The sequence below is a fragment of the Coregonus clupeaformis genome, chromosome 33 (assembly GCF_020615455.1).
Source record: "Coregonus clupeaformis isolate EN_2021a chromosome 33, ASM2061545v1, whole genome shotgun sequence".
Taxonomy (NCBI): Eukaryota; Metazoa; Chordata; class Actinopteri; order Salmoniformes; family Salmonidae; genus Coregonus; species Coregonus clupeaformis.
In genome coordinates, this window is record NC_059224.1 from 14,316,021 (window position 1) to 14,336,452 (window position 20,432).

At 46.0% G+C, this 20,432-nt stretch overlaps 1 protein-coding gene across 1 annotated transcript in view; it reads left to right on the forward strand.

The window, feature by feature from the left end:
* LOC121548505 (neurexin-3b-like) overlaps positions 1 to 20,432 on the forward strand; it is a 518,873-nt gene that overhangs the window by 460,213 nt on the left and 38,228 nt on the right. Inside the window, exons 21-23 of the mRNA XM_045210142.1 lie at positions 10,777 to 10,866; positions 12,827 to 12,936; positions 13,094 to 13,294. Coding sequence (XP_045066077.1) covers positions 10,777 to 10,866; positions 12,827 to 12,936; positions 13,094 to 13,294 — 401 coding nt within the window. The remainder of the gene's footprint in view (positions 1 to 10,776; positions 10,867 to 12,826; positions 12,937 to 13,093; positions 13,295 to 20,432) is intronic.

Here is a 20,432-nt window from a genome sequence, read left to right on the forward strand (position 1 = left end):
ACACAACTGTGGGAACCGTTGGAGTCAACATTGGCCAGCATCCCTGTGGAACGCCTTCGACACCTTGTAGCGTCAATGCCCCGACCAATTGAGGCTGTTCTGAGGGCAAAACGGGGTGCAACTCAATATTAGGAAGGTGTTCTTAATGTTTTGTACACTCAGTGTAATAGGCCTACATCATTATCAATACTAGCTGTAGTTTGTGCCAGTGTTCAATGTTTGCTCTCAGGACCTTCCTAAAGAGCTAGTTTTCATGCAGTCAAAATACGTTTACATGCACACAAAAAATGAGGTATTAAACTGATTATGGCAGAGTATGGCGTTAGTCATGTAAACACCTTACTCTGCTTAACTTAATCGGCATGAGGTCATAAACGAAGTAAGCATACGCCGATTAAAACACCTGGTTTTCTGAGCAATCTTCAGAATTACTAGGACATGTAAAAAGCTTATTCGGCGTTCAAGCACATGTGCCAGCACCGGGTAGTGCCAGCACCGGGTAGTGCCAGCACCGGGTAGAGCCAGCACCGGGTAGTGCCTGCACCGGGTAGCCCAAGCCTCCCTCTTATGTGTGAGTGAAGTGCAAAGCATGTAAACGTTTTAAGTGAACTATTTTATATACCTGACTATTTACAATAATCACATTATTGTGTGCATGTAACCGTGGTCATTGACTCTGATCAACGCTAACCAGAAAATATGTTAAATGCTTGATTAATTCCTTTTACTGTTTGAACAGAGTTAGAAAACAGAGAGCATTTTGTCATTTTATCCAAGTGATAACATCGAGTTTATTTCTATTCAGTCTGCATACTTTCAAGGAGAGATCGAATATGTGATAATACATGTTTATTCTCCCGCTTGCAATTTGCATTCAGTGATAGTAATTTAACAATGATAGATTTTTGCCCCCTCACTTGTAAAAGCATTGTAATTTCTTGAGTAATTACGGGTTAGGGTGCACCCTCATCGACTACCTCCCTCGCACTCCCCGAATGCCTAACGGGGAAAGCCTGTGTGTGTGCGCTTGCATGCGTGTCTGCCTGCCTACAACTCATCCAGAACGCTGCAGCCCGTCTGGTGTTCGACCTTCCCAAGTTCTCTCATGTCACCCCGCTCCTCCGCACACTCCACTGGCCTCCAGTTGAGGCTTGCATCTACTACAAGACCATGGTGCTTGCCTACGTAGCTGTGAGGGGAACGGCACCTCCTTACCTTCAGGCTCTGATCAGACCCTACACCCAAACGAGGGCACTACGTTCATCCACCTCTGGCCTGCTAGCTCCCCTTCCTCTACGGAAGCACAGTTCCCGCTCAGCCCAGTCAAAGCTATTTGCTGCTCTGGCACCCCAATGGTGGAACAAGCTCCCCCACGACTCCAGGACAGCGGAGTCACTGACCACCTTCCGGAGACACTAGAAACCCTAACCTCTTTAAGGAATTAAGGAATACCTGGAATAGTATAAAGTAATCCTTCCCCCCAAATCCTTCCCCCCCCCCATTAAAATAATAATTTAAAAAAGTGGTTGTCCCACTGGCTATCATAAGGTGAATGCATCAATTTGTAAGTCGCTCTGGATAAGAGTGTCTGCTAAATGACGAAAATGTAAATGTTATGCATGCGCACAGGTGTGTGTGTGTGTGTGTGTGTGTGTGTGTGTGTGTGTGTAAGCTCCTCGCACTACCTAGTAAGCTCCTCGCCCGTAGCTCCCCGTTCAATAAACAGTTAGCCGATATGGCTTTGTGTGATTGGCTGGTGAAGAGGGAGCAGAAGAGGTGTCTGTAGGTCTCTGATTACACTAGTCCTTACAGAACAGATAGGCTCGGGGCGTGTTCATTGGATGTCTTACCTCCTTTTTCGCGGTAAACGGCCAAAAAGGCGGATGGAAGTTTGAGATTTTCGAATTCGTTTTACATGTTGTCCAGAGGTCTGTTATCTCAGAGCCATTGTCAATACAATAATCTCTGTGGCGTGTTTTCCCACCACAACTACTCAATCGGTGTACACACCTATCATGATGTTGCCATTCCAGCAACAACAAAAAATAATTAACTAGACATCAAACCCGTTATTTTGCTTTGAGATCGTCAAAAGTCCATATCCCTTGGTCTTCAAGACATTTTTATGGGAGGTTAGACACACTTTTAAAAAACGATCAAGGTAAATATTTACAGCTAAGAGAGAGAGAGAGGGAGGGGAGTGAGATAGATACAGTATAACTGCATGTTATGTTCTCTCCAGACCCAGTCATCCATTCTGCAACGTGCCCCGACTCAGCTAAACATCTCTCTCTCTCTCTCTCTCTCTCTCTCTCTCTCTCTCTCTCTCTCTCTCTCTCTCTCTCTCTCTCTGTGTGTCTGTCTGTGAATCAGTTTGTGCTTTGATTTTGTAGAACACTACCTTTCTGCGTGGGTTTGGGTCTTTGAATCAAGCAGTTACTGGACCAAGTCGGGTTGTCATAGTAAAGAGACAGGCAGCAGAGACTAAGCAAACACACACACACACACACACACACACACACACACACACACACACACACACACACACACACGCAAACACACACACACACACGCAAACACACACACACACACACACACACACACACACACACACACACACACACACACACACACACACACACACACACGCAAACACACACACACACACGCAAACACACACACACACACACACACACACACACACACACACACACACACACACACACACACACACACACACACACACACACACACACACACACACACACACACGCAAACACACACACACACACACGCAAACACACACACACACACCCACACACATGCAAACAAACACACAAACACACGCAAACACACACACACACACACGCAAACACACACAGACACGCAAACACACACACACACACACACCCGCAAACACGCACACACGCACACACACACACACACGCAAACACACACACACAAACACACACGCAAACACACAAACACACACACACAGACACCCTTTAATTTCACCCAGTCCTCCAGCCTCCCTCTCTCTTTCTGACAAGACCGGCAGACAAACGATGCCTTAGTGAGGGAGATAAATACTCATGTACCCTACTGGCCAAACATGATTACCTCTCTATCTCTAACACAATCTCTCTCTTTATCTCTATGTCTCTCTCTCTCACACTCTCTCTCCTATACGCCTACAAGCCTCGTCTCTCCACATGCACAGAGACACAGAGAGAGAGATAAGCAGGTCCTTTCTCTGCAGCAGACGCCCCTTAGCCTCTGGTCTAACTCATCCTTTGAACGTTGTCGAAAGCTCGGGGCAACGTGATAAATGATGATTGCTCTGTCTCTTTGTCTGTCTGTGAGGAGAGGAAATACTGAGGAAATAGAAGTGCAGTCTGAAATTAAGGGATGGAGGGAGAGAGTGGAAGAGAGAGGGGTTGAGGGAGAGAGAGAGGGGTTGAGGGAGGGAGGATTTGGAAGAGAGAGAGAGATATCGGGAGAGGTTGTGGAGGGAGAAGGAACAGGAGAGAGAGGGAGAGGAGAGAGACAGGGAGAGTGAGAGAGGGAGAAGGAGCAAGGCAGGCAGAGATGGAGAGAGGGAGAGCTCTGGTAACAGATGAGGACTGATACAATAGAGTATAGTGAGGGTGGGATTGACAGAAAGACAGGAGAGGACGGTGAGGGTGAAGTTGACAGACAGATAGGAGAGGACAGTGAGGGTGAAATTAAGAGACAGACAGAAGAGGACAGTGAGGGTTAGTTTGACAGAGAGGAGAGGACATTGGGTGAAATTGACAGACAGACAGGAGAGGACAGTGAGGGTTAAGTTGACAGACATTAGAGGACAGTGAGGGTGAAGTTGACAGACAGGAGAGGACAGTGAGGGTCAGTTGACAGACATACATACAGACAGACAGACAGACAGACAGACAGACAGACAGACAGACAGACAGACAGACAGACAGACAGACAGACAGACAGACAGACAGACAGGAGAGGACAGTGAGGGTGATGTTGACAGGCAGGAGAGGACAGTGAGGTTTAAGTTAACAGACACAGGAGAGGACAGAGAGGGTACATTTGACAGACAGAGGAGAAAACAGTGAGGGTCAGTTGACAGACAGGAGATGACAGTGAGGGTGAGGTTGACAGACAGGAGCGGACAGTGTGGGTGAGGTTGACAGACATGAGAGGACACTGAGAGTGAATTTGACTGACAGACAGAAGAGGACAGTGAGGGTGAGGTTGACAGACAGACAGGAGAGGAAATGAGGGTGAAGTTGACAGACAGACAGGAGAGGACAGTGAGGTTGACAGACAGACAGGAGAGGAAAATGAGGGTGAAGTTGACAGACAGAAAAGGAAAGTGAGGGTGAAGTTGACTGACAGAGAGGAGAGGACAGTGAGGGTGAAGTTGACAGGCCAACAGGAGAGAACAGTGAGGGTAAGTTGACAGACTGACAGGAGAGGAAGGTAGGGTTGACTGACAGACAGAAGAGGAAAGTAAGGGTGAAGTTGACAGACAGGAGAGGACAGTGAGGGTAAGTTGAACAGACAGGAGAGGACAGTGAGGGTAGAGTTGGCAGACAGACAGGAGAGGACAATGAGGGTGAAGTTGACAGACAGAAAAGGAAAGTGAGGGTACAGTTGACTGACAGACAGAAGATGACTGTGAGGTTGACATTGACAGACTTGAGAGGACAGTGAGGGTAAAGTTGACAGACATGGAGACAGAAGAGGACTGTGAGGTTGAAGTTGACAGACAGATAGGAGTGGACAGTGAGGGTGAAGTTGACAGACAGACAGGAGAGGACAGTGAGGTTTAACTTGACTGACAGACAGAAAATGACATTGAGGTTGAAGTTGACAGACAGACTGGAGAGGACAGTGCTGGTGAAGTTGACAGACATACAGGTGAGGACAGTGAGGGTGGAGTTAACAGACAGACAGAAGAGGACAATGAGGGTGAGGTTGACAGACAGAAGAGGACAGTGAGGGTTAAGTTGACAGACAGGAGAGGGCAGTGAGGGTGATGTTGTCAGACAGACAGAAGAGGACAGTGAAATTAACAGACAGGAGAGGACAGTGAAGGTTGGGTTGTCAGACAGACAGAAGAGGACAGTAAAGATAGGGTTGACAGACAGTCATGAGAGGACAGTGAAGCTGAGGTTGACAGACAGAAGAGGACAGTGAAGTTAGGGTTGACAGACAGGAGATGAGAGGATAGTAATGGCGAGGTTGACAGACAGACAAAAGAGGACAGTGAGGGTGGGTTTGACAGACAGACAGACAGACAGAAGAGGACAGTGAAGGTAGGGTTGACAGACAGACAGGAGAGGACAGTAAGGATGATGTTTACAGACAGGAGGACAGAGGGTAGATTAGAAGGAAGGTGAGTAGATGGTAGGCGTAGGATGGTTCTAACCTGAGGGTTTTAAGAACGGCTAAAAGCAGAGGTTTTGGACAGGATGGATGGAGACGGTATCAAATCTACTCCTGTTTTCACGGAATTGATAGCTCTCGCCGTCGAGCGATGACCTCCTGACTGTCACCGTGACAATGTGTGTTTTCACTGAAACACTTCCATCAGGAGGGGAGAAATTCACATATTGTTTTGGATGCGGTGAAGAATTGGAAACACACAGCCACACATAGATACACACACAGACACACACACACACACACACACACACAATTTTAAAGTTACACCTAAACTTAGAACAGCTGCCCTAGTAATACAATATGTTTCTGCTTTCATATTAATTCCAGACATATTCTCAACACATAGCTACAGAAATCCATGTGAGAGCCTCTCAACAGACCCCATGAAGAAGACATCCACACATAGACAAATAAAGAACATGGGGAAAACTGAGAGAGAGATATGTTATGGTCTCTATTGTGGGTACTTCAGGCCCCCGCCCTTACCGTAGATATACGTGGTACCAGCTGCAGAGAGAGAGAGAGATGTTTTAGAAAAACTATTCCGAAGTAGAAATATATCACGAGAGAGAGAGAGAGAGAGAGAGAGAGAGAGAGAGAGAGAGAGAGAGAGAGAGAGAGAGAGAGAGAGAGAGAGAGAGAGAGAGAGAGAGAGAGAGAGAGAGAGAGAGAGAGAGAGAGTGGCATAGTCAGTATTGTCGGTGCGTCCTTCTGTTTGCAGCTGGGGGCACTCCCTTACTCTTCAAACAGTCGACCAGGGCCTCCCTCTATCTGTCCAGGGGAGGCTGCTGCCTCAGTCTCCACACCGCGTCTGGATCAAAGGCACTGAGAACCCTGCTACGTGCTTATTATCACCCGGCTATACTCTTCAGCTGTCATGATAGGAGAGCTCTTTTTGGTTACAGATAGAACCCATTTGGGTTACGTGTAGAACCCTCTGTGAAAAGGGTTCTACCTGAAACCAAAAGGGTTCTACCTGTAACCAAAAAGGGTTCTTCAAAGGGTTCTCTTATGGGGACAGCTGAAGAACCCATTTCTGTTCTAAGTAGCACCTTTTTTTCTAAACGTGTAGTGCTCGCCACACAGCAGCCCTTCCATCTTCACCTACATATCCCTCCTCCCCTCCATTCTTCCTCCCCTCCTCCCCTCCTCCTCTCCTCCCCTCCTCCCCTCCTTTCTTCCTCCTCTCCTCTCCTTCCTCCCCTCCTCCCCTCCTCCTTCCTCCCCTCCTCCCCTCCCTCCCTCCCTCCCTCCTTCCCCCTCCCCTCCTCCCCTCCTCCCTCCTCCCCTCCTCCTCTCCTCCCCCTCTCCTCCCCTCCTTTCTTCCTCCTCTCCTCTCCTTCCTCCCTCCTCCCCTCCTCCTTCCTCCCTCCTCCCCTCCTCCCCTCCTCTCCTTCCTCCCTCCTCCTCTCCTCCCCTCCTCCCTCCTCCTTCCTCCCCTCCTCCTCCTCCTCTCCTTCCTCCCCTCCTCCCCTCCTCCCCTCCTCCTCTCCCACGCTCCCTCTCAGCCCTCGCTAACCTGAACTATGTGAAGCCACATAGTTTTTAATCTCTTAAGAAATAAGAAAATAAGAAAGAAAAGCAGAAGAAAGGAAGAGAGAGACTCCCAAACAGCCATTAGTTAAGTCAATGTGTTATGTGTTCTCCTCTTCCTATAGTTAGGGGGGATATATGATTGAGCTGAGTTGATAGGGGGTCTCGTGCTTTTGTGATTTTCATGTGTTTTATATACATTTCCACAGAATGAGGTTGGAATAATACTGAGAAATTTTAAAAATAATGATAATGCCATTTTTGTGTAAGAACTATTTGAAAAGACTACCTGAAATGTCAGCCTGTTTTGGAGGGATGGGGTTTTGGCCTGCCTGGTGACATCAACAGGTGGTAAATTAGTTGATAGAGCAATAAAAAGAGAGTTCCAAACCATGTGTCACGCCCTGGGTCTGGGGACACTGTTATGTTGAGCCAGGGTGTGTAGATCAATGTGTTTTGTTTCTATGGGTGCTATTTCTATGTTGGCCAGAGTGGCTCCCAATCAGAGGCAACGAGTGTCAGGTGTTGCTGGTCGTCTCTGATTGGGAGCCATATTTAAACAGTCTGTTTTTCATTCGTGTTTGTGGGATTTTGTTTCTAGTCTGTTTATGGTAGACCGTGAACTGTCACGTATCGTTTGTTGTTTTGATCGTGTCTCTTAATAAAGAGTATGTTTGCCTGCAACGCTGCGCCTTGGTCCTCGTCTGTTCTAGACGATCGTGACAGAAAATCCCACCACAACTGGACCAAGCAGCGAGTCGAGGAGCCATCGCCAGGGAAATAGCTAGCAGATCTCCGTGGCAGCCTCGACTGGGTCAAGCCGAGTGAAGAGCAGAGAGAGTGGACTTGGGAACAATGGAGGAAGAGCTTCGACTGGGTCAAGCCAATTGAGGAGCTGAATAGCGGGAGTTGGAGGCAGAAGAGCGAGAGTTGGGCGAGAACTATAGAGGCCTGGCCCACGGGGAAGAGAGACCCCCAGAAATTTTTTAGGGGGGGGGCTCACGACGTCGGGGCAGCAGGAGGCCGCGATAGAGCGGTCCAGCGGGTTGGCAGAGGAGGCCGCCAGGTTACGGGGGCCACTGGTCGAAGAAGGGATGGAAGGTGTAGAGGCACGGCGAGAGGAACTGGGGTGTGTTACCAGTCCGGTCCGGCCCGTTCCAGATCCCGGTGTAGGGCCAGTGGTGTGTGTCCCCAGTACGGTCCGGTCTGTTCCTGCTCCCCGCACCAAGTCAGTGGTGCGCTTCGTCAGCCCGGCTCGGCCCGTTCCTGCTCCCCGCACCAAGTCAGTGGTGCGCTCGTCAGCCCGGCTCGGCCCGTTCCTGCTCCCCGCACTCAAGTCAGTGGTGCGCTTCACAGCCCGGTTCGGCTCACTCCTGCTCCTCACACCAAGCCAGTGGTGTGCGTTGTCAGTCCAGCACGGCCCGTGCCTGTTCTCCACAACAAGCCAGTGGTGGGCGTCGTCAGTCCGACACGGCCCGTGCCTGTTCCACTGGTGCCTGGTTCGGCACTGGTCAGATGTTTTACGCCGGAGCTAGAGCAATCCGCTCCATCAGTGTGCAGTCCAGCTCCGGCCAGCGGGGCCAGACCGGACCAGGGGTACTTTGGGGGGTTGGAGAGGGAGCGGGGATCAGGCCCGGAGCCGGATCCGCCGCCAGGCGGAGTGCCCACCCGGTCCCTCCTGTGGTATTTGGTTGACGCGGTCGGAGTCCGCGCCTTTAGGGGGGTACTGTCACGCCCCTGGGTCTGGGGACACTGTTATGTTGAGCCAGGGTGTGTAGATCAATGTGTTTTGTTTCTATGGGTGCTATTTCTATGTTGGTTAGATTGGCTCCCAATCAGAGGCAACGAGTGTCAGGTGTTGCTGGTCGTCTCTGATTGGGAGCCATATTTAAACAGTCTGTTTTTCATTCGTGTTTGTGGGATTTTGTTTCTAGTCTGTTTATGGTAGACCGTGAACTGTCACGTATCGTTTGTTGTTTTGATCGTGTCTCTTAATAAAGAGTATGTTTGCCTGCAACGCTGCGCCTTGGTCCTCGTCTGTTCTAGACGATCGTGACACCATGCCAATAACAGCTAGTTTTCAGTTTTCCCCTCCCCACTCAGTCCTAGCAAAATTCTTGCTTGAGAAATTGCTCTTTGCTAAGAAGCCCTTTTGGTTTATATTTTGCCATTTTTAGTTTTAAAAAATTACAGTAAGGTACTTAATTGTTACCCAGAAATGATTTGATGTCGAGATAAAAAAGGCTGCATTGGGCCTTTAAGTATATTCACGCTTTTGAAGTCTCGCACTTCCTATTCTCGTGTACAAAAAGCCGCAGTCAATATATTATTTATTCCCTCCGTACTATGAAACAGTGTCAAAGTGTCTTTGTTTTTCCAAAACATCCTAATCGAGAGAAGGAGTGACATCATTTCACTTCCTACATTATTCAGTACAAACTTCACAGACAGGAGTATCTCTGTCTGTTTGAAAACACAAAGCCATATTTGACCTCCCTAAATTGATAGCAAAAGAGAGGGAAGGAGAGAGAGGGAGAGGGAGAGGGAGAGAGAGAGAGATTGTACTGTAGAACGCCCTGCTGGATATATTCATCAGATAAGAGTTATTCCTCCTGCTGGAACATGTTCTCTTCAGTCTCAGAGTTATTCCTCCTGCTAGAACATGTTCTCTTCAGTCTCAGAGTTATTCCTCCTGCTGGAACATGTTCTCTTCAGTCTCAGAGTTATTCCTCCTGCTGGAACATGTTCTCTTCAGTCTCAGAGCAGCAGCCAGGGTAGCACTCCAACAGAGAGACCTCACACTATGCCTGTAATCACACACACACACACACACAAACACACACACACACACACACTACACTCGTAACAGCACACACACATGCACACCACGCACACACACATACAGACACACAGAGAGACACACCTTCACACACACATACTCGTACTCCTACACCACCTGGTAATAACGTCATCTGTATGCTGTGTTCTCCTAAATCTCTGTCATCAGGGGACTTTTCTCCCAACAGGTTTGCAGCTCTGCAAATTACCTCTTTTATTTCACTCCTTCGCTACCTATTTCCCCTCTTTCTCTCCAAAATGGTTGTTAAACTGACTTGTTCCTTGGCCCCTTGAAATGTAAGAGCAGGGTTGTGTATCAAATGGAACCCTATTCTCTTTATAGTGAACTACTTTTGCACCACTGTACTTTGTCAAAAGTAGTTCACTATATAGGGAATAGGGTGCCATTGGGGACACAGCTCAAGTGTTCAGGCGGTGTCCAGTGGGAAAAGTGATTCTAAATCACATCTGATTTATCTGTCCCTGAGTAGTGCTGTTGAGACATGCAAACCTATTTAACAAAGTGATCTTTTTCCCTTCTCGTCTATTAAGGTTTTAATGGATTCAGGTTTTATGTCAATTTAAATGTGCAATGTATTGTTCAACACACATGAATGCACACACGATTGAATGATTTGTCCAGATTCTTTATGTGTTCTGCTCTCATTGACTTGGTTTTACCGGATTGTTGTCTATATTTATTTGTTAGACAATATTGGAAACCAAGCTTTGCTCAAGTAGACCATTGACTGTCCAATTTGCTCAAAGATCCTATCTTACCATCTTTTCTAAATTAAACAACTAAACATTTATATTGAAATTACGCATAACGATTTTTTACTTTTCTTTATAAACAAGGCTAAACAACTTTTCTAAATCGGTGTCTAAATGTGAATGATGATTGTTTGACAGTTGCTTTTGCCGACTGTTTTAAGTTTTTTTCTAAACTTTCAAACTTTAAAGGACCAAGCGACGTTGAGCGCTATCAAATGGGTAATAAGAAAATCCCATTCAATTATAAGAGGCCGGTAGAAGATTGGCTGCAGGAGAAAGGTAAACCTTTTACCAGATCTTCTAGAATATTCTGGAATGTTTTTATTTTCTTGTCATGTCATTGGCTTGTTTCCCCTCAATCCTTCTAGAATGGATCCATAACAATTCCCTTTTAAACCCTTTAAACCATAATTAAACTAAACTTACTGTCAATTGTATTTTGTTCGTTTTTAATTTATTTTATTTTTTTACCATTCCCTTTTGTCATCATGTTTGAATTCAGTTAGAATTTTGAATTATTGAAGCTAACCAGTTATTAAAGGGACTGGTGTAATCCACAAACAATACATGATATAATCGGATGTCGCAATCCTTACAACCAAAAGTTGTACTTTGCTAAAAGAAACACAAATCTCCCTGCTAAAAGATCAAATAATATTTGTGGACAATCTTAAAAGTGTATATTTGTTTGAGTTGGAGCTCTAAACTAACTTCCGGGCTCTACGTTTGAAGTCTTATTCCTACGACAGTAGTTTGACACATCCAACCTGAAGCATCCCTCTTGTTTTGGTGACAGCGATACAATTGGTGACTTTTTGTTCTAACTCTACTCAGCACTAACATGAGCCTACCACTGTGTAGCCTGCCATGAAATAGACTGCAATGAAATAGAAATTCTGGAATGAAATGGTCTGCTTTCATTCCACACAGTCTTTTACTGTTCATTATCTCGTCGCTAACTCGCTACTGTTTATTACGATGGAGAGGTGTAATGGAGAATTGTGCTCCCGATATATTCTGCCTCTTTCTAAATTTCCTGCTTGACATAATATCATTATTAACTACATCTAAAGTGAATTGCCTAAACTTTGTTAAGATGATTATAAAGTCCCTTTAACAACTTCTAAAAACACAAAGCAGTTTCTGATCCTATTAGTTGTACTACATGCACGAATCAACATAACATTTATTTTTATGTTACGATGATATGAGATTTATTTCCCTTTTCATTTCATGCCCAATGTATTGTAATTGTGTATGTGACAAATGCAATGAGCCTGCAGTGCTGTGTGTGTGTGTGTGTGTTATAGAAATTAGATTTCCAATTAAGATTCCCCTGTATTCCAAGTGTTATTTGTATATTTCATTCAGAACTAATGCATGAGCAATGTGTTTTGACTGCGATGTTTAACTCCCGTTTAATGAAGTTTACAGTGGATTTCATGACATGTACGACAGTCTATTAGTTGCTTTGAATCACATTATATTACAACACAAAGGTCTTACTCGTTTTATTTTAAATAATTGAACTGCATGATTATATTGTGTTGTTCAGGGGATCGCAAATGCAGTGAAGGGCTATGTTTTCATGTGTCAAAGACCTTTTCCAATCACACTTAACTGACCTTATTTTCAACGGTTTATTTCCAAACAGATCAGACCTGTGTTCAAATACATGTCTATTTGAGTATCTGGTATTTAATATACTTTTTTTGTGTGTATTTGTGTATTTTCAAATACACTGCCCAAAGCAAGTACTTTTATTTGAGTATTTGAATGGTTATTTGTAAAAAATAAAATAAAAAAGTATACCAAATTGTATTTTCAAATACATGGGTTAAGTGCATGGGAGTGTATTTCAGTATTTTCAGATACTTTCCAAGTGTATTTCGAAATACCTTAAAATATTCAACTACTTGTCTTTTCAAGTAAAGTATATCTGAATACTTACCTCAAATGTATGTGAAAGTAAGTGAGATATTTTAAATAGTATTTGAACCCAGGTCTGATACAGATACAATTCAAGCATTGACACGTTAAATATGCAACAGTCTAGATGTATTGCCCCATCACACCTTAGCGTACGCTAACTTCCAGTGCTTAGGTTAAGCATTATAATTGCAGTAAAACCAACGTTTGGACATTATGAGTGTAGACTACTTAAACGGATCAAAGTACAACCAACTTAAGTGCATTGTAATGGTGTCCTCACTGTTGTTCCCCTCCCCTCTCCTCTCAGGCCGGCAGCTCACCATCTTCAACACCCAGGCTGCCATCTCTATAGGCGGTAATGACCGTAAACGCCCCTACCAGGGCCAGCTGTCCGGCCTCTACTACAACGGACTAAAGGTATGATTCATTGATTGATTTAATAAATAAAAGTATAAAGAAATCTACTCCAGCTGGAGATGCCATAATGGACTGGCAGCCATTTTGAGTGTGATATGATTAAAGCTGGAAGTAAAAGCTCATTCTAATTCTATAGTTTATCCTATCCTATTCTAAGGTCCTCAACATGGCCGCCGAAGGCCACGCCAACATCAAGGTGAACGGGAGCGTCCGATTGGTGGGTGACATGCCCACCAGTAGGGGCGCTGCCCGCACCACCACCTCTGTGCCACCTGAGATGTCCACCACCTTCATAGAGACCACTACGACTCTGTCTACGACCACGACGAGGAAACAGCGCTCCCCACCCACTATTCAGGTAGGTGTAGGGGAAGATGGGGGGGTGAAAGGGAAGAGGGAGGGATGGAATGGAAAGGTAATTGATCAGGGAGGGAGGAAATTGACATATGTGTGAAAGATGAGCGGAGGGAAATGTGTGATGTTACACCATGTTACCTGTTGGACATACAGTGCATTCGGAAAGTATTCAGACTTTTTCCACATTTTGTTACGTTACAGCCTTATTCTAAAATGGATACAATTATTTTTTTCCCTCCTCAATCTACACACAATACCCCATAATAACAATGCGAAAACAGGTTTTTTGAAATGTTTGCTCATTTATTACAAATATAAAAAAATATAAAAAATGTACGCACTCACTAACTGTAAGTCGCTCTGGATAAGAGTGTCTGCTAAAATGACTAAAATGTAAAATAAAATAGAAGTACCTTATTTACATAAGTATTCAGAACCTTTTTTTTATGAGACTCGAAATTGATCTCAAGTGCATCCTGTTTCCATTGATCATCCTTGAGATGTTTCTACAACTTGATTTGAGTCCACCTGTGGTAAGGTCAATTGATTGGACATGATTTGGAAAGGCACACACCTGTCTATATAGGGTCCGACAGTTGACAATGCATGTCAGAGCAAAAATCAAGCCATGAGGTTGAAGGAATTATCCAAGGAGCTCCGAGACAGGATTGTGTCGAGGCACAGATCTGGGGAAGGGTACCAAAAAATTTCTGCAGCATTGAAGGTCCCCAAGATCACAGTGGCCTCCATCATTCTTAAATGGAAGAAGTTTGGAACTACCAAGACTCTTCCTAGAGCTGGCCACCCGGCCGAACTGAGCAATCGGGGGAGAAGGGCCTTGGTCAGGGAGGTGACCAATAACCCGATGGTCACTCTGACAGAGCATCAAAGTTCCTCTGTGGAGATGGGAGAACCTTCCAGAAGGACAACCATCTCTGCAGCACTCCACTAATCAGGATTTATGGTAGTGTGGCCAAACTAAAGCCACTCCTCAGTAAAAGGCACATGACGCTTGGAGTTTGCCAAAAAGCACCTAAAGGACTCCCAGACCATGAGAAACAAGATTCTCTGGTCTGATGAAACCAAGATTTAACTCTTTGGCCTGAATGCCAATTGACACGTCTGGAGGAAAGCTGGCACCAACCCTACGGTGAAGCATGGTGGTGGCAGCATCATGCTCTGGGGATGTTTTTCAGCGGCAGGGACTGGGAGACTAGTCAGGATTGAGGCAAAGATGAACGGAGCAAAGTACATAGAGATCCTTGATGAAAACCTGCTCCAGAGCGCTCAGGACCTCAGACTAGGGTGAAGGTTCACCTTCCAACAGGACAACGACCTTAACACACAGCCAAGACAACGCAGGAGTGGCTTCAGGACAAGTCTCTGAATGTCCTTGAGTGGTCCAGCCAGAGCCCGGACTTGAACCCAATCGAACATCTCTGGTGAGACCTGAAAATAGCTGTGCAGCAACGCTCCCCATCCAGCCTGACCGAGCTTGAGAGGATCTGCAGAGAAGAATAGGAGAAACTCCCCAAATACAGGTGTGCCAAGCTTGTAGCGTCATACCCAAAAAGACTGAGGCTGTAATCACTGCCAAAGGTGCTTCAACAAAGTACTGAGTAAAGGGTCTGAATACCTATGTAAATGTGATATTTAAGTTTTGTATTTTTATTCAAATTGCAGCCCCCCCCCAAAAAAAAGTATTTGCTTTGTCATTATGGGGTACTATGTGTAGATTGATGAGGGGGGGTGGGGGGGAACAATTTAATCCTTTTTAGAATAAGGCTGTAATGTAACAGAATGTTGAAAATGTCAAGGGGTCTGAATACTTTCCGAATACACTGTACTAAGAGGATTAGTAGTATTATATCAAGTAGACAGTCAAGTAGGTATTGGCCTCTTGAATAAGGGTTTTAGTTCTGTTTCAATTACTATTGTCCACATGACTACTGCTGCCCACCATGCGTCTCATGGTTTAAGTGCTTCCTTTACTTGCCAGGTTTGGGGATTTGAACTCTTCTCCTTGCTTGGTTTATCAGGGATTGGATATATGTTTCACAGTGGCAGAGGATTGGATATATGTTTCACAGTGGCAGAGGATTGGATATATTTTTCACAGTGGCAGATTATTGGATATATTTTTCACAGTGGCAGATTGTTGGATATATGTTTCACAGTGGCAGAGGATTGGTTATATTTTTCACAGTGGCAGATTATTGGATATATGTTTCACAGTGGTCAGATGACGCAGATGCTAAGCTACAGGACTGTTTTGCTAGCACAGACTGGAATATGTTCCGGTATTCTTCCGATGGCATTGAGGAGTACACCACATCAGTCACTGGCTTCATCAGTAAGTGCATCGATGACGTCGTCCCCACAGTGACCGTACGTACATACCCCAACCAGAAGCCATGGATTACAGGCAGCATCCGCTTGCCAAGAAAGTAATCACGCTGAGCGTTGTGTTGACGCTTGTAGAACAGATTGAATTGGCAGTGTTCATATTAAAACCATCCCAACAGCCCCGGAGCAACAGGGCAAAGAAACAGACACCAGCACTGTTATGTGCCTCACACCTTCAAACATATTGTCCAGCGCCTCAATAATGATGACCACTAGTGTCATCACTGCCTGTTGCAGGGAGCACATGCATAGAGATAGAGGGAGGCAAAGGGAATAGTGTGGTCTGGATGAAGGGAATAGTGTGGTCTGGATGAAGGGAATAGTGTGGTCTGGATGAAGGGAATAGTGTGGTCTGGATGAAGGGAATAGTGTGGTCTGGATGAAGGGAATAGTGTGGTCTGGATGAAGGGAATAGTGTGGTCTGGATGAAGGGAATAGTGTGGTCTGGATGAAGGGAATAGTATGGTCTGGATGAAGGGAATAGTGTGGTCTGGATGAAGGGAATAGTGTGGTCACACACACACACACACACAGTCTTGTACAGCTAACCTTGTGGGGACACACAATTCAGTCCCATTCAAAATCCTATTTTCCTAACCCTAACCTTAACCCAAATACCTAACCTTAACCCTAAACCTTAACCTAAACCTAACCCTAGCTCCCAACCCTAACCCTAAAACTAACCCAAGCTCCTAACCCTAACCCTTAACATAAATCTAACCCTAACACTAATTATAACCTTAACCCTAAACCCTCTAGAAATAGCGTTTGACCTCGTGGAGACTAACAAAATGTCCCCAGTTTGTAAAATTGCTGTTCGTTTAGTATTCTTGTGGAGACTTCTGTTCCCCACAAGAATAGTTAAACACGTCAACACACACACACACACACACACACACACACACACACACACACACACACACACACACACACACACACACACACACACACACACACACACACACACACACACACACACACACACACACACACACACACACACACACACACACACACACACACACACACACACACACACACTTTATGGCGGTGGCATCCTGCTGATTAAGATCCATTTGTCTCCCCCGCCTGTCTCCCCCGCCTGTCTCCCCCGCCTGTCTCCCCTGCCTGTCTCCCCTGCCTGTCTCCCCTGCCTGTCTCCCCTGCCTGTCTCCCCTGCCTGTCTCTCATGCCTGTCTCCCCTGCCTGTCTCCCCTGCCTGTCTCCCCTGCCTGTCTCCCCTGCCTGTCTCCCCTGCCTGTCTAACATGCCCGTCTCCCCTGCCTGTCTCCCCTGCCTGTCTCTCATGCCTGTCTCCCCTGCCTGTCTCACCTGCCTGTCTCCCCTGCCTGTCTTCACTGCCTGTCTCTCATGCCTGTCTCCCCTGCCTGTCTCCCCTGCCTGTCTCTCATGCCTGTCTCCCCTGCCTGTCTCCCCTGCCTGTCTCCCCTGCCTGTCTCTCATGCCTGTCTCCCCTGCCTGTCTCCCCTGCCTGTCTCCCCTGCCTGTCTCCCCTGCCTGTCTCTCATGCCCGTCTCCCCTGCCTGTCTCCCCTGCCTGTCTCTAATGCCTGTCTCCCTTGCCTGTCTCTCGTGCCTGTCTCCCGTGCCTGTCTCCCCTGCCTGTTTCCCTGCCTGTCTTCCCTGCCTGTCTCTCATGCCTGTCTCCCCTGCCTGTCTCCCCTGCCTGTCTCCCCTGCATGTCTCCCCTGCCTGTCTCCCCTGCCTGTCTCCCCTGCCTGCCTGCTATATCAACAAGGTCACCGTGGAAAATAGGATACCCAATATTATTACAGAGAAAAAAAGTGTTTTATATCACAGACTATCACAAGGCTATCCGTATCACAATAACAGGTAATAAAGGACGTCTTTATGAGACCATATCTTTTCATAGGTGACTCTGATACCAAGCATACAAATGAACAAATGTGCCTAGCATACCAGGTTTGCAAGTCAAGTTGATTTTAATGCTTATTGGCCAGACTGATCTCCATTGGCATGGGGTAACTTACAGTAGTCTCTCTCTAACTATCTCAGTTTACCCCTAACGTCTGCAGGAGCTCCAAATAAGTTGTATTCTTGACTATTTGAAGTTACTTGTCTTCAAGTCCAAGGGCTGTAGCCATTTTGATTCACAGTGGTGTGTCACTGTGTTCTGAATTCATTTTCCGGGGCTGTGGTTTACAGTTCCCTGGTAGACAACTATGTGGCGTGAGAGCTAAGAGACAAGAGGTGAGGAGTGAACCTCTAAAGGTTGGCAGTTGGCACATTGTGATGCTGCAGAGGCTTGCTAGGTCCCTGGCTGTGAGTGTATGTGAGATTAAGAGAGAGAGAGAGAGAGAGAGAGAGAGAGAGAGAGAGAGAGAGAGAGAGAGAGAGAGAGAGAGAGAGAGAGAGAGAGAGAGAGAGAGAGAGAGAGAGAGAGAGAGAGAGAGGAGAGAGAGAGAGAGAGAGAGAGAGAGAGAGAGAGAGAGAGAGAGAGAGAGAGAGAGAGAGAGAGAGAGAGAGAGAGAGAGAGAGAGAGAGAGAGAGAGAGAGAGAGAGAGAGAGAGAGAGAGAGAGAGAGAGAGAGAGAGAGAGAGAGAGAGAGAGAGAGAGAGAGAGAGAGAGACAGACAGACAGACAGACAGACAGACAGACAGACAGACAGACAGACAGACAGACAGACAGACAGACAGACAGACAGACAGACAGACAGACAGACAGACAGACAGACAGACAGACAGACAGACAGACAGACAGACAGACAGACAGACAGACAGACAGACAGACAGACAGACAGACAGACAGACAGACAGACAGACAGACAGACAGAGAAATTAAAAGGGAGAGACTGAATTGGGGCTATTTTGGTCAGTCTTTCTGACACTGTCTGGCACTACATGCCCTCCAGGTCCCACGAGGTGTTGGATCACATTTCATCTGTGGATCGAGAGAGAGAGAGAGAGAGAGAGAGAGAGTCGATCGGTCGTGCGGGGAAGCAGGTAGAGAGCCAATCACACGCTTAATTAATGATAGTCTCTGTGGGAGATAGATTTTCTCTCTACTCAGGACTGGATCTCAGGGAGGCCTGGAGGCCCGGGTTGGGACAGGGTGGGCAGGTATAGAGGAGGGATGGGGGTGATGAAAATGTCCAGTGATCTGTGATCTGTCTGTCCCAGAGGGAGTATGTCTGGTAGAGAGACAGGGTGACACTGATGCTCCACAGGGGCCAGAGTTACTGAGCTGATTGAGCTCCAGCTGTGTCCCAAAGACATATACAGAAGGGCTAACACCGGAGAGAGTTCCCAAATGAATGGAAGATAAGTGCCATCTAAAATGATGACATAAGATGGTGCCTGCCTATCTTTCCCCTTCAACTTTGATGTCTGAATTCCTCAAAGCAGCTAAGTCCCAGACAAACGCAATAGCTTCAACTGTAGTCAAAGGTACAGTGCATATCATGCTGAAGCCCAACCTTATGGTTGTAATTCAAGACGTTCACATTATGCAGGGAGTTGCCTCCAGCCCAGCATTTCTGAAAGCAGTGGGGAATAGCTCTCACTCTGCCTAGAGAATATATATGGAGAGACTGCCCAGAGAAGATATATTCAGAGCGATTGTACTTCCACGTTCTCCTCCGTTTAGCAGTTTACACTTTCTTTGATCCTATGCCTCAAAGCAAGATGACTAATCCTAACGATTTTAGCTCATATTCCTTACCCCCCCCTTCTTATGGGAGGAGAGGAAAGTAGGAGAGGAGGGTGAGTCATTGTGCTGTCATATATTCACAACCCAGTGTTAATCATATAGAGACAGAGAGAGATATCAATATACCTCATGAATGAGTACCAGACAGTCTTATTAAAAGTATGTGTGGTATGATATGTGCACGGTGTGTGAGGGAGATGTGTAATCAAACAGTATTGCCTCTGGTTGGGAACAGGAGCTGGGAAAGGAATCCTTTAAACTATGTACTCTATCGAGGGAGATAAACGTCTCTTTCTCAATTAACTCCACGTCACACACACACACACACACACACACACACACACACACACACACAGCTGTATGAGGGTAATTAGGATTGTAGGCTGTAATCCCGAGGGAGCCGGGCCATGGAGGGGGCGGGTTGAAAGTTATTTGCATTGTTGTCGTCGGTGTGAAATTGCTTTCGTCCATCATCATCAACTAGGTGGGTTAGCATTGTTGGCGCGAGGGAAATTAATGGCGAATAATTGTTTGTGAAATAATTGTCATTATGTTAGCTACCTGCTGAAATGAAGTACATAGTTTAATCTAGAGAGGGTAATTTCTTTATGATTGAGAGTTTAATTAACTCATCTTTTCATGTTTATTAACACATAGTAATGAATAACACATTGCTACAATGTATTACACATTTATAGGTAGATGATCATAGGACAGTAGTTGAGCCAACAGGAAATAGATGATCATAGGACAGTAGAGGAGCCAACAGGAAGTAGATGATCATAGGACAGTAGAGGAGCCAACAGGAAGTAGATGATCATAGGACAGTAGTGGAGCCAACAGGAAGTCGATGATCATAGGACAGTAGAGGAGCCAACAGGAAGTAGATGATCATAGGACAGTAGTGGAGCCAACAGGAAGTCGATGATCATAGGACAGCAGTGGAGCCAACAGGAAGTCGATGATCATAGGATTCTCATCCCATATGGCGGCTGGCTGACTGGATTGAGCAGTTGTTTCACACAAAACTCAACAAACTCACTG